Here is a 15,745-nt window from a genome sequence, read left to right on the forward strand (position 1 = left end):
GATCTGGAACCAACGCAGCTGGACCAAAAATGAAGGGAAGAGGAATGGGTGATCTTACATTTTTATCGTGAATTTACAGACTGAGGAACAATTATAATTTTCCGTGTCGGCTGAGCAATGTTGATGCACCAGACACGGAGGAAAAACTGACAGAGCTGTAGAGCACCGCAGCCGGGCTGCAGCAACGACCCTGCAGAAACTGGCAAATACAACCCGTTCTTCAAACTTGGAAAAGAAATGATCCTATCCACACAAAAAAAAAACAAATATGGCGCATTTGCAGCGCCCAAATGAAGGCTAAAATTCTTAAGACCCTCAAGGCTCAAGGTGGTGTTGGTCCAAAAGGGTGGGATTTGTTTAATCACGTATCATTTTGCTTCAAAATTTCAAAAGTATGTGAATTGACAAAATTGGTCATCTATTGAAAGTTCAGCTACAAATAACTAACCCGAAACCTTAACCAAAATTAATCATTTTAATCTGCGACAACCTCTGCAATGGTGAACTTGTCTAGGTTAGGTTTAGTTTTCTCAGCGCCAAAGACTACGGCGATGAACCGCCAAGGCAGTGAATTAGGTTGGCCACACGCTCTTTGGACTCGAGTTGTCAAAGCTCATCGTCACATTTTTGTAGAGTTGGCTCTGGATTGTTGTTTCTTTCGTAAAATCACTTTAGAGCCTGTTAAATTGTTAGGCGTTTCAAAATTCAGAAATAAGGAAAATGTAGGATTATAATCTCATGTCTATTCTCTTTCAAAGTGTTTTGAGTGAATGCAAAAGTTACTGTGGAATGCATCAGAAAGGAATCCTTAAGAAAACAATGCTACGAATCGAGCAACCAACAAGGGAAGAATTCCCGAGGATTCCAATCCTCTAAAATTGCTATAAAAATCCTTTGAATCAAACAGGACATGAATTTTTTTCGATCCCAAGGCATCTAGAGTTGACCTGGCTAATTTCAGCAACATGAGTACTGAACTGTTAGGGCCTCTTTGGCTAAATGGAGAAGAGGGGAAACACCAAATAAATAGAATTTTTTTCCCGTGATGTCATTATTCACCCGTTTGGTTCAAAGGGATATAGCAGATAAAAAACATAGTAAAAAAATCCTTCAATCTCAGTTTAAAGGAATAAATTTAGCAATTTTATAACCCACTTGGACATCCTTTTCAAATTTCTGCACTAGAAGAAAGAGACCCCTGTCTTTAGTGGCTCAATAAAATCCTAACTGTACCCATGTGGTTTGACTTTGGTTTGACCATGTTTATTAGCATTCATGTGTCTTTCTTGTTCTTGCGAATCAAACAACCAAGTTTAAAAAAATTCTTAGAGCCTCTTTGATTCATAGGATTTGTGTAGGATTTGGATCCTATAAGACTACACAAGTTGTTTGATTCAAATGAACATATCCTATAGAAACTAATCTTATAGAAATCTTGTAGTGCAAATTATATAAGAATTTTTTTTTAGGCCATAACTAATGGAAAATTCCTTTGCTACAATCGAACACACCCCATCTTCCAGTAGGATTCAAGTATGCATGACACCTCAATCCTATGTTTTTTTTCTATTGCTATACTTTTTCCTATCCTACGAATCTGTGTATTTCAGTCTTCCTTTTGCGCATGCATTCCTATCTTACATGTTTTTTTTGTAATTCTATGAACCAAACAAGCCTTAAATGTATTAGGCTTTCTTCGAATTGCAGGAATCTCATTGTTTTTTTGTAATTCTATGAACCAAAGATCCCTATACAAGGACTAAATTTGGCTGAACTTTTTTTTTAGAGAAATAGGGGCATGCCCCCGGTTCCAATATATTGAAACCAGATAAACAGTCTACAGCATTCAGAAGTTTTTATCCTTACAAACACCCAAAAACTCCAAGCACAACCAACCAACACCACTTGCAGAAACAGAACTACACCACAGACCAAGGCACTAGAGAGACCGCACACAACAACAGCCAACATCAGAAGAAGGCGGGTTAGCAACAGATCACACCAACCCATCACAGGGTCACTGGCGATCCATAACTTGGAAACACGCTCCATCACCCACCAGGACCAAATCATTTACCTCAAGGGTCCTTGCCAAATCTTCTGCAGTCATTAACATTGGGCCAAAGCCTCTCGAGCTGTTCATGTCACAAACCTCCAGCGTTGTTCTTGCATTTTTCTGTGGAATCACCCAGGATCCGGCCACAATATCAGTGGTGGCAACCTGGCTATTCCCTCCAACTTGTTCAGCATACACATCAGCCCTTCTTTTTCCTCTTCCTTCAGCAAAATCTTCCACTGAGCACAGATGCATACCAAGCGTCTCCACAAAGCTTGCATACCCAACCATTGAACCCGATTGAAAACATGGTCATTTCTGGTAATCCAGATAGTTCTCAAAACAGCAGCAAATATCATATTAACTTTCTTATTTTTCTTTTTGTCACTCCACAAAGCAGCAACATCATGTATGTTTGAAATTTGCAAATCAACACCCAAAGCATCCAGAGTCCCCTTCCAAATGTTAGCAGCAACCACACAATCAAAAAACAAATGTTGACATGACTCTAACTCATTGCAAAAAACACAAGTCAGATCATCTACACTTTGTCTTTTGACCTGGTTGTCTCTAGTGAGAAGTTTATTATGGGAGAGGAACCAGAGAAAAAATGTATTTTTGGGGGTACTTTGACTTTCCAAACACAATGTATGTCCACAGTTTGAATTCCCCCAAAGTTAACCATAGCATATAAAGATTTAACACTATAAACCCCACTTGCTTCCCACTTCCAAATCAAACAATCCTTAGAATCATCCAAGAGGATAGTTTGTGCAATTTGCTGAATTTCCAACCATTGCAACATCAATTTGTGGTCAAAACACCTTCTAAAAGTCATTTTCAAAGAAACACCATCCCATAGATCAGCAATAGTTTTATTTTGCTCATTTAACAGGAAATAAACTTCCCAGAATTGAATAGCCAGAGAGCAAGACCCAAACCAATGATCTTCCCAGAACTTAATAGTTCTACCATTTCCAACTTTCCACATATATCCCATCTTAGCAGCCTTGGCAGCCCATAGCACCCCTTTCCAAAAGGGAGAGGCCCCATTAGCAGAGCAAGAAAAAATATTAGGGTTACTCACATTATACTTACTATCTACTATCCGTCTCCAAATTTTGTTATCATCCAAATTGTATCTTTTAATCCAGGAAGCTAGAAGGCATATGTTCATCTCTGATAAATCAGGGATGCCCAAACCTCCATATTCCTTCTTTCTAGTGACCAAACCCCAATTAGCTAGATGGTACTTATGGTGCCCCTCATAATTATCCCACAGGCAGTGAGCCATCTGAGAGTTAATAAGAGTAATAGCCCATTTAGGGAACTTGATCACACTAAGGAGATAAATGGGAATACTGGCCAAAACACTCCTAACCAGCTCTAGTTTGGCAGCATGGTTAAGGAGTTTCCCTCGCCAGCCAGCAGCTCTTTTAATGATATTATCAACAACAGGTTGGATATCCTCTTTTTTAAGCTTGCAGTGATGCAGAGGAACCCCTAGATACTGCAGAGGAAACTCACCCAACTTGCAACTGAAAGTTTGTGCGAAAAGTTGTGCATCACTTTCAGTCACATTAACAGGAACTAGATCACACTTATGAAAGTTAATCCTCATCCCAGACATATGTTCAAAGCAAGCCAAAATCCATTTTAAGTTAATGGCAGAAGTTAAACTTTTTTCAAGGAAGAGTAAGGTATCATCAGCATATTGCATACTAATGATACCCCCCTTCCCAGGCTTTGCATAAGCCCAACTATCTTTCTTCCAGAAGCAGCTTTATATAGGATTTTAGTAAAAACATCAGCCATAAAATTGAAAAGAATGGGTGATATAGGATCCCCTTGCCTTACACCCCTGCTAGTAAGGAAGAATTTGCTATTGCAATCATTGATCCTAACACCAACAGAACCATTATGTAGTAAACCTTCAATGATCAACATCCATTTGGGGCTAAAACCCCTCAACTTCATTACTCTCAAAAGAAAATCTCTATCAACTCTATCATATGCCTTTTCATAGTCAAGTTTAAAAATAAAACCACCATGTCCACTATGAACAGCATCATGAATTACTTCATGGGCAGATACCACACTCTCAAGTATATATCTCCCTTTAATAAAGGCAGTCTGATTAGGAGAAATAAGTTTCTCACTTACCACACCCAACCTATTAGTGGCACATTTAGAAAAAAAATTAAAACTGCAATTTGTCAAGGCAATAGGTCTGAATTTCTGTATAGTTACAACATCAGTCTCCTTTGGAATCAGGGTCAAAAGAGAAAAATTAAGCCTAAAGAGATCAAGTTTTCCCTCATTCCAATCCTTAACCATAGCCATGAAGTCAGCTCTAATGAGCTCCCAAAAGTGTTGATAAAAGAGAAAAGAAAAACCATCAGGATCAGGAGCACCTTCAGCATAAGAGCCAAAAATAGCTTCCTTTACGTCTTTCTCAGAAAAAGGAGCATCAAGCATCTCATTATGATTCTGTGACACCATATCCTCTGGGTCCCAGAAATCCTCTACTATATCAACATCAATACAAGGTTCTTTGCAAAACAAAGCCTTATAATAATTAACAGCAATATCCAGCATACCTTTGTTGTCTTCCACCATCCCCTCATCACCTTGCAATTGGCAGATTTGCTTCTTCCTTCTCCTCTGATTAGCTACAGAATGGAAGTATGCAGTATTACGATCACCTTCCAAAATATATCTTTCTCTAGATCTTTGTCTAGCCTTAATTTCTTCATTACTCCAAATTTTGGTGAGCTCAAGAAAAATATCTTTCATCCTCTTCTTAGAAACAGGGGATAAACACTGTGTTTCAGCAATAATATCAAGCAGATCATATTCAGCAACCAACTTTTGTTTATTCTTTCTTTGAGCAGATTCACTATTAGCAGCCCAACCTTTTAAACGTTTCCTAGTATTTCTAATCTTAAAATTTCATCTGTCAATATGTTTCTGGAGATGACAAGGAGCTTGCCAAAATTTGGCAACCACCTGGTCAAACCCCTCAATATTAAGCCACCATTTCTCAAATCTAAATTGCTTATTAACAGGAATTTTCAAAGCCCCAGTATCCACAACCAGTGGAGTATGATCACTTCCAACCCTAGCCTTAGAGGCTAGACTACTAGCAGGGAAAAGAGAATCCCAACAAGTAGTCACAAACACTCTATCAAGTAAAGCCATAACCAAATTATCTTGATTATTAGCCCAAGAGAATTGCCTACTAGGATTTTTAATCTCCATCAAATTAAATTTATTAACCCAATCATTAAAGAGATTGGCCCGGTGTTGGTTGATGTTTCCAGTGTTTTTCTCACACCTTTCTCTAATGAGATTGAAATCACCACCAACCAGGGTAGGACCACTCCAACAAGCCATGACATTATGCAGTTCATTAATGAAGTCTAGCTTATGTCCGCCCTGGGATGAACTTTAAAGATATTTAATTCCCACCAAATTCGCTGGGGGCGCCTTCATTATCCCCCTTCCCCTCTTTCCCTCTGCTACAGGACCTTGAGGGTCGACCCCCGTCGGCCGGGCCGATCTGAGGCCCTCTCCGCCGGAATAGCCGGCCGGAGTAGGTCAAAGATGGGCGCCGGAGTAGGTAGGAGTAGGTATAGTTGCAGATCTAGCCTAGTTTTAGATGCTACCCATGTGGAGAATGGCGCCATGCCCATGGGGTTTCAGCCATGGTGGAGCTCGGGCTGCTCCCGGTGGCCTGTGGTGGTGTCGTGGCGGTGCGTGGCGCTCCCATGGTGGGAGCCAGAGGCGGACGGCGGCGGCGCTACAACGACCCCCCAAATAAAGCTCATATGCTTTCCTCTTGATCTGGCCGGATCTGGGCTGGATCTTCTTTCTCATGGCCACCGGGGTGGTGGAAAAGAGGAGGAGATCCTCACTGGAGCCGTGTTTCTGTATCGACGGGAGAGCGTCCTGGAGCAGTATCTCTTCTCCGACGAGCGCAACACGCGGCGACCATGATTGTCGCCGTGATCCTCGGTCAACAAGGTGACCCATCCTCAACCTCCGTTTTGGAGGCCCTCCGATCTTTCTGCTGGTGCTCGACGCCTTTGGGAGTCCAAGTGGTTTGTCCCCGGCCTCCTGGAGGTTGCCACCAGCGGGATCTTCTCGCCGGAACAGGGCTTTCGGGCATACAGCTCTCTGAGCTCGGCGGCGACGCCTTGAGCTTGCCGGCGTGTGGTGGCAGAGGCATCCAGGCACTGGATTGCTTTTCTTCTTTTCTTTCCAGGGTGCTTTATGTAATTTGTAGGGTCTCTTCTTCAAATAGCTGGTTAGTCAGGGCATGAGATGATAAGGGACTCTGCTGTAATTTGTACCTGCCGTGTGTGTTTCAATGAAAATGCTCCACTGGGGTCGCTGACCCCATCTTGTGTTCAAAAAAAAAAAAAAAAAAAAATTCCCACCACAAGCGGGCGCGGCGCATGTCCGCCCCGCCGCTCCCAATTCGCATCGTCTCGCCGTACAAACCAAACGGAATGAAAGCAGAGCGAGGCATGGCGAGATTAACGAGGGAAAGAGGGCGAGTGCGCCACCGCCACCACCTTCCCTCGTTGCCGCCGCCTGCTCCCCTCTCGTCAGCTCCGCCGGCCGGGCGAGTCGTATACTCCAGTACCTTCCCGGTTCCGCCCTCTCGCCCACTCCGTGTCTTCCTCGCCTTCTTCTCCGCTGCGACTACCAGCCAAAACCTCACCGGTCTCACCGCTGCGCCGGCGCGATGAAGCTCAAGCCCGGCATGTCGGCCCTCGTCACCGGCGGCGGCTCCGGCATTGGTAACGGGCACCCCTGTCTCTCTCCTTGTGCTGTTCTCTTCATGCTCCAGCTCGCCCTCTGCAATACCTAAGCGTCACGATTGGATTGATCTTGTCTAGGAACATAGTTTTTACTCTGTACTACATATTGCACGGTCTAACAATTCTTCTTTACTTTTTAGGGAAAGGGCTCTGCATTGCTCTTGCACAGAAGGGTCTATTTGTGACCATTGTCGATTTCTCTGAAGAAAATGGAGGACAAGTTGCTTCCTTAGTTCAAAAGGAAGCCAGCCAGTTCCATGGAGATTCTAAAGTTCCATCTGCTATATCCATCAAGTGTGATGTTACTGATGCAGGTAATAGCATTTTGTTTGCTTGGTGTGCTACATAACTTTTCAGACCAAAGTTATAGCTTGTATATACTAGAGCTTGGAGGCACCAGTGGAAATAACATATCATCATCATAGCTGAAGTATATGTAGCATTTGGTTGATGAAGTGTAATTAATACCATTCGATAATTTTTTTTAGGCATAATTCATACAATATAGTTCATTGACATGATGTTGCAACCATAATATTTGCTTCAGGCATTATATACTGTTGGCAGGACATTTGTTTCAGTATAATTATCTAGGTATTTTTAAAACTCTGGTGAATTAATATATATTGCTTTCTTATGTTCTCAATGATCATCACACTGCCTTATGCTTTCAACGGTTGACTGAAATTTTAATTACTCTTGGACTCCATGTTCGCCATGATCTTAAAGTCACACTGATTTCATGTGTAGATGCTCTTGCTGCTGCTTTTGAGAAACATGTACACATGTATGGTGGATTAGATGTCTGCATTAACTGTGCTGGATTTATCAGCAAATCCTTAGTTTATGATGATACATCCAACGGAATTAACACATGGCGGCGTTCTATAAATGTGAACCTTGTTGCTGTTGTTGATGGTACTCGCATCGCGGTAAGTCTGCCATTGACTATTGGAGTACTTTTTCGCCAAGTTAATTTATTTAGTAACTTGAATTATTTGCAGTAACAGACTGCTGGTACTGTATTGCCGTTTATTAACTTAGGTAAATCATTACAGAGATGCACATGGCTTCAATTTCTGCTGATACATTATCCTAAAAATATTCTGTTGATAAAGTTATTTAGAGAGAACAAAAACTATTTTTTTTTTACAATAGGGAGAAGAAAGTATTTGGCTTCCCCCCTATGGCCCTATTTTTGCATTATTGGAGGATACTAAGACATATTACTCTTTGTGTCACCATATAGCATGTCCATAAGGTTTCGTATAGAGCAAGAAGTAAGATATAAGTATAACTTTTGATCAATGAAGACTGAACAATGAGGCTTGCATTATTCATGGAGTTTCAACTCTTTGTTTGTGAAATAACTTGAAAGACAATATCAATTGCTATTGCCAGAATGGTTATGTATATTTTCTCCCTGCAAATGGCATGTGAGCACTAGTTTTTGTCTGATTTTATTTTTACTGCAGACCCAAATAATGCGAGCACAGAAGAAGCCTGGTGCCATACTAAATATCGGTTCAGTTGCTGGCTTATATCCTATGCACTACGAGCCCATCTATAGTGGGACAAAAGGTTCGATCTCTTTTCATATATTTGGTAATAAACTTTAAATGATGTTTTCTTAATGTGTCAGTTGTGATGTGGTAAGTGCCAAGTCTAGTGTTTCTCTTATTAAAGTAAAATCAAGATAAATACTTGGGATACTATTGTAATGATACTCCTAAAGGATAGTAATCAGCTGACTGAGAAGTCGTCACGAAAATAAGTATGCTGTAACCTCTGTAAAAAGAGACAAAATGCAAATGGTATCAGGTCATCCTTGTAAATTTGTTCTTGCTATTTGGTGCCATTGTTGTCTACTCTCCATTGGCATGTTATTTGTATGTTGTCTGTGTATCTTGGTTTTGTGCCTTCCTTTTCTGGACCAACGTAATGAGAAGGTAATGATCAAAAATCTCCTACAAACTTGGGAATGGCCTTCTAAAAAGCAAAAAATTTGCCGGAACGTTTTGTTTTACTTTCTCTTGTAAAGTTGTCTCTAGATCCACTTCTTAGAGCACTGATAATCTACCAACTTTTTGTTGCATATATTATGTAGGAATTCATTGTATTTTTCAGCCATCTTTGTACATGGATGGATGTCTACACTCCAAAATGGACCGCAGATAGTTGATCTAGTGTTTTCTTTCTGTTTTAAAATGTGGTCCCAGTGCATTGCTGCTGTATTATTTTTCTTTCAGAGATTGGTAACCGATAAAAAAAAGTGTCTGCTTTGTAGGCAGAATTTAATTGCTTTTGCAGTTAGACATATCATGTCATTCACAAGTCAAATCTTGCACATAAGTTCATTTTGGCCAAATAAAATGCTCAGTGCTGATGCCTGTTGTACTTCTATACATGCTGTCTGTTCCTTCTATATATTGTAAGATCTATTTTAAGCATAGTGTACACAATATGACCTCAAAACTTCGTCTTCTGTAGGTGGTGTGGTTATGTTTACAAGATCACTCGCTCCATTAAAACGCCATGGCATTCGTGTCAATGTTCTTTGCCCTGAGGTACTAAAAATTTGCATGAGCCGGGGAAAATACCTTACATACTCACTTGTTGACTTAGTTTATTGTAGTTACATTCATATTGTGCCTTGTTTTCCTAAACTGGTGAGCATTTTGTGATTGATTTTGTACTATGTCATGATAGACAATTGTACCGTAGAGTTTACTGTATTCGCCATTAAATAAATTTGTGTGAACCGGTTAAATTAAATTGAATATCGAATGTGACTGCTCACTATTTTAATTCTCAAGGGTTACTGCCGGAGCCCTTTTAGGCCCCTTATATCAGCTCTCTTAGGGTGACCGGTGCACAACTAAAATATTATGTGGTTTCCTTTCCGAGTTAAATTTGTATGGGCACATGGTTACAATTTTTTAGCAAGCAGCATTCCTGTATGGACCAATTTTATCTATTGATCCATCTGAGGGAATTAGTAAATATTACCGAGAGTTGATATTCCACATTTCTTAGTTGATTTCTGCTGGAGCATATTATTAGACTTTAGATTTGGCGTAAACATACTAGCTTATCATTTTATTTCATGGTTAATAGCTACAAGGGACAAAGACAAGAGTGATATTGCATCTGTGTTACTTATCCTGACAATATGGGACTGTTGTATGCAGTTTGTTGAAACTAATATGGGAGGACAAGTAAGTCGCGTATTAATAGATGCGCTGGGTGGGTTTTTGAAGATGGAGGATGTTGTTACTGGTACACTGTTTCTCACATAGTTAAGCTGTAATTAAATTTCTAATTTGTTCTCCAACTTTCAGCCTACCCCAACTTGTTTGGGACTGAAAGGCTTGGTTGTTGTTGTTGTTGTTGTTGTTGTTGTTGTTCTCCAACTTTCCTGTTATAATCTGTTGTCCCAGGATTACAGGTTACAGTTGAGCCTTAGATGAGTCATTCTGGCGCTCAATTGATATCGGGTGTTTTAATTGATGAAAATGAATATGAATGCTGTTTTTATATGTGAAACCTATGCATTTACTATTACAAATTGACTAAACTATGTCCCCAGACTTGAGTTCTTGTTTAGTTTTCAAATATCAATAGGTTAAAGCACTCAGTATTAAATTATATATCTGTTGTTAGGCTATGCTAGCCATCTGTGCTGGTAGGTACTTGGTATGGATTTCCTGCCTTGGTTACCTGCTACCAATGCAGCCTCAAGTTCCTATCACAAGTAGCACACAGCTGTGCAAGCTTAGGGACATTTTGTACTTCACTATTTCTATATCTAGCGAGCTACTGATATATCATATATGTATATCTCTTGCCTATTATGTTTGTCTTTCTTTTGATGTTACCTGAAACGGAAATTACCACTTCGGTTTGGGTTAGGTGCATTCGAGCTTATAGAAGATGTGAGCAAGGCTGGTGCTTGCCTTTGGATATCTAAAAGAAGAGGGATGGTATACTGGCCAACATCAGAGGAAGAAAAAAGTTATTTGGTTTATTCATCGAAGTCAAAAAAGACATTAACAAAGAATGTCTTTCCTAGCATCCAAACACCTGAATTCTTCAAGAAGATGTAAGTATAAGTAGTTCTGATATATTATACACATATTTTTCTAAGGACTTGTGGAATATTTTCATAAATAGGAAAACAACGTCTCTGTAGTAGTTTTTTTTTTATTGTTGGAGTCCTTCCCTAAAATGTTTAAAGTCACTGGTTTGATCCCTTAAGTAGACAATTATCAGGTTTTTTTTTTTTTGAAAGGAATACGGTAGGGGAAGCTTGGGGACTTGAACCTGGGTGGCTGGGTTGTACATCCACTTCCCTAACCAAATGAGCTAAGCTCACTTCAATTATTGCACAGAAATGCCGCGGTATATCGATACATATGATTTTATCATATGTATTCTCTCTTGATACAAATTTATTGGTCATTGTGTCCTAGCAATGCTGAAATATTTTGGTCAAAGCAATGCCCTGGCAGTTCTTACCATGCTGATTTTTTTTACGGATATTCATAACTGTGTATATTTTACTAATAGGTGTTTGTATTTCATGATGGTTCTGTAGAGTTGCTCATACACTCAGCCATAATTTCCGCAATGCTACAAGAATTGATCGTGTGCGACTGAGATTGCCCATGAAACCGCATAGTGCTCTTGTTAAAATAATATATGCTGGTGTAAATGCTAGCGATGTAAGTCCTTTTATGTGTATTTTCAATTGCTTTTATTTTGAGTTACATTTGTTAACCTTCGAAAAATGTTAATGATGTGTTCCAGGTGAACTTCACTTCTGGTCGTTATTTCAGTGGCAATGCTAAAGAAGCTTCTGCACACCTTCCATTTGATGTTGGTTTCGAGGTAACTGATACTCCACATGCTGTTCTGTGTAAAACACACACACACACACACACACTGTCTTTTTGATTTTCTGAATTCCTGAGCATTGTAATGCCTCTGATAGTTTTACGGTGCCAGCATAGCAAAGAAGTTTCTACTAAGAGCCGATTTATCAACCTTTTGTTATAATATTCAACTTGTTGCTAAAACTAAATCATGTTCATAACTTCTCGCGGCCAAGCCAACTGCATCATCGAACAAATTATGGCCTATCCATTATTGTTATATGCTTGCTTGTGTAAGGGACCTAAGGGCAATGATAGCATGCTCTCTCTTGATCGACTAGCTGTAGACTCTTCCTCCTGGTGTAGATACAAGACTCCGAGGCTGCTTCTGGAGAAAAATGGGAGGCGAGGGCTCCTTATCTTTCGTGCTAGTATAATCACAAAAACATGGAAACTCCTCCTTGTGAGGAGTTCATATCAATAGAATCTAATAATATGGGAATCACCTGGATATTTGAAGTAAACAGAGAACTCAATAGCATATACCGTTGCAAAATGCATCCATCAAATCATCTTGTACTTTTAATGATTTGATATGGCATTGCTACATAAGTCCTTACATTTTCACTGAAGATATTAATATATTTTATCTATAAAAAACCACTATGTGCAGGCTGTGGGAATTGTTGCTTCTGTTGGAGATTCAGTGAAACATATCAAAGTTGGCACTGCTGTGGCCCTTATGACCTTTGGGGGCTATGCTGAATTTACACTGGTACTGCAATCAAAGTGTATTTTTATTACTGAACAAATCACCAACTAACTGTGCGCTTTTTAAAATGAAACCATATAGAACCTTTTTGAGTTTTTACATTTGAATATAGTTACCTCTGTCTGGCTGTTACAGTTTTTGTGCTTACATTTCCTGTTAAAAGGTTCCAGCCAAAAATCTACTTCCGGTGCCAAGACCGGACCCTGAGGTCGTCGCAATGCTAACATCGGGATTAACTGCTTCAATTTCTCTCGAAAAGGTTATCTTGCTACACCATGTGTGGTTTGGAGCTCATTTTCAGTCAACCAGATTTTAAGTTCACTTCTGGAATATAACTTCCTTCCTCATTTGGTCTGGGTTGATTTTTGCTGCCTTTAGTCTGGTCAAATGACATCTGGGCAAGTTGTTTTAGTTACAGCAGCTGCTGGTGGAACAGGACAATTTGCTGTTCAGGTCAGTTGATGGAATTTTGACTTTTGATGCCATCATTGTTGCTTATTCTTGTTTGATGCTATTCTCAGTTGCTCATCTACTTCTGTAGTTATCTAGGGGCACAAATATAATGCCTGATTATTTTCTTTTTGAAACTTGAACAAGATAATTGTGTCATGCAGTCGGAACAATGTAGAGTTTATCTTCCATGATTAACTAGCACGTGGGCCATGTTTTGGCCCCTTACATGTACATTTCATGCATTGAATCTGATATTTCTAGGAAATGGGCAATATCATCATGTTTATTCTTTTTTTGTCCTGTTAACATATTTTTTTTTATTATGAACAATATCCATATGTTCTGAATATTTTTTTTCCGTCACTTCACTAGCTCGCAAAACTAGCGGGTAACAAGGTTGTTGCTACATGTGGTGGCGCAAGTAAAGCTGCACTTCTGGCTTCATTAGGAGTTGATCGAGTCATCAACTACCAACATGAAAAGATCAAAGATGTATGTAATGTCTCTAGTGAATGTTTATTGTCATAGTAGTGTCGCTGATATGAGTAGCTTGAACTTAATGAACCGTCATTTATTACACCCATCCTTTGTTTATTCTTGTCGAACTTTAGGAATTGATTTCTGTCAAAAAATAAAATTTAGGAACAAATGACTGTTTGACTGTTTGGTTCAGGTTCTGAAAAAGGAGTTTCCGAGAGGTGCAGATATAATATATGAATCTGTAGGTGGCGATATGTTTGACCTATGTTTGAATGCACTCGCGGTCCATGGACGCCTCATTGTGATTGGCATGATCTCCCAGGTATATTTTTGGCAGACTCCTAACCTGCAGTTACCCATTTCCACTCTGATGGTAACTTCAGTGGGATAAATAGAATATGGTTAGTTTGTTCCATGTTTCACCCAATACAATATTTCATGGATTTTGAAACAAATGAGCAGTTGAGGACTGGTTTGCAAAGCTCATTAATGAAGTAAAGAAACACCCTCTGGGAATATTTTGAATTGTCGCCCCAAACTGATTGTTAAATTAATCCATTATGCATCTGCACTAACTGTCGGGTAAGTGTTGGTCTACTATGATTCTTTTGATACATATCTGATTCTTTTTGTCCTTATACTTGGTTTTAGTATGAAGTTTTAGCTTTCCCGCAAAAAAAAGTATGAAGTTTTAGCTTATCCCTGTAATGTATTGATATCACTATAGTAGGAATCTTTGATATTTTCAGTATCAAGCAGACGATGGATGGACGCCACGGAATTACAATGGGTTATGTGAGAAGATTCTTGGAAAGAGTCAAACTGTGGTATGTATGCACAGCAGAATACTGGAAATTCTCAGTTTGCATGCACAACATGATATTTCCCTTTTTAATAACTGTTCATGACAAAGCAAGAGTTTTACTGAAGTTGAAGCTGAATGAGCCACAATATTAGTACAAAAAATGGTGCTCCATTGGACGTCTTGGATCCACCTTTCTGGTTAGCTGTTAGTAGCATGTGTGGAACTGCAAATTCAGGATATACATCAATAGATGCAGCAACATAATTCAACTTTGAATAGTCATATACGGCTCCTACTGTCCCACATGCCCCAAACTTTACTATGTGTACTCAGAAACTTATGGGGCAGATGTTGAATCATACGTATTGAAGTTGCATCCAATGTGCTCTTAATTTCCTTTCCGATTTCAGGCTGGATTTTTCCTGATTCAGTATGCTGACCTGTGGCAAAAACATCTTGACAAGCTTTTTGACCTGTATGCTTCTAGGAAGTTAAAGGTATGCCAATGTGTGTTTTCTGTTTGGTACTCTCTTCAGTGACGTCAGTCCATAAAATGGCACTAACTAGACAGTTATTTCGAGATTGAATATTTCAACTAGGATCTGCATTTGTCAATTCAGAAGAAATCTCAACAAGCTAGGCAAATAACAGGTCGTTGTTAAAAAAGTTCCCTGCAATCTTAGTTTAAGCAATGGAGAAAGTGCATACTTTCACAGCTTCAAGTTGTCCTTTCTCCTACTTTTAACAAAGTGGATGCTCAATTTAAAGTTGTTCATGGGTAAATTATCAATTAATACTGGATGTCTCTTCCTCCATTCCATAGTAACTGTAATTTTCTTCTTCAAACTTAATTTATTATGCGCCACACACTGCAGGTTTCCCTTGACCCCAAGAAATTCATCGGTGTTGCTTCTGTGGCGGATGCGGTAGAATATCTCCATTCTGGCAAAAGTGTTGGCAAGGTAGCACCATGGCCATAAACCCATGACAACAGAAATGCCTGTCTTGTATATTGTATTCCACCTTACATATTTTTAATGTGGGACTTCTTCAGGTCGTTGTCTGCATCGATCCGGCATACAGTCAGACACTTGCTAAGCTGTAGTCTGTACACATCCAGATCTCAGAGTATGATACAGGCAGGATATGTAGAGCGTATTGTGATAAAATTCGTAGGTTAAAGGTACAGACAGCCTTGGGTTCTTCCATTATGTTTCTTGTCTATTTGGGTTAGCCAAACAAATAACTACACTAGTAGTAATTTGTTTCCTTGGCGCTGCAAGGCCTAGGTTTACAGCAGTATAAGCAAGAAAAGAGTATATGAAAGAGCAAAGCATTGACATGGAAATCAACAAGCTTTTAATCTGGGAGTAATGGTGTAATGTTGTCGTATTTTGTTATCTGAATAAAATATCGCGCGGTCCAGTATTGTGCTGTATGAATAAGCCGTGGTGGCGCTATTTGTTGGAATAAGTT

General features: G+C 39.5%; 1 protein-coding gene across 1 annotated transcript; it reads left to right on the forward strand.

Annotated features, from left to right (window-relative positions):
- The first annotated feature begins 6,556 nt into the window (after positions 1-6,556).
- Positions 6,557-15,713, forward strand: LOC127301863 (uncharacterized). Its single transcript, XM_051332144.2, has 18 exons — positions 6,557-6,864; positions 7,026-7,199; positions 7,636-7,817; positions 8,361-8,466; positions 9,376-9,452; positions 10,077-10,164; positions 10,798-10,987; positions 11,483-11,609; positions 11,695-11,775; positions 12,433-12,534; positions 12,695-12,790; positions 12,910-12,984; positions 13,357-13,476; positions 13,658-13,786; positions 14,214-14,291; positions 14,680-14,766; positions 15,145-15,231; positions 15,324-15,713. Exons 1-18 carry the CDS (start codon positions 6,810-6,812, stop codon positions 15,372-15,374), a joined length of 1,905 nt encoding a protein of 634 aa, XP_051188104.1. The 5' UTR covers positions 6,557-6,809; the 3' UTR covers positions 15,375-15,713.
- Positions 15,714-15,745: the final 32 nt, after the last annotated feature.

The sequence above is a fragment of the Lolium perenne genome, chromosome 5, assembly GCF_019359855.2.
Source record: "Lolium perenne isolate Kyuss_39 chromosome 5, Kyuss_2.0, whole genome shotgun sequence".
NCBI classification, from domain to species: domain Eukaryota; kingdom Viridiplantae; phylum Streptophyta; class Magnoliopsida; order Poales; family Poaceae; genus Lolium; species Lolium perenne.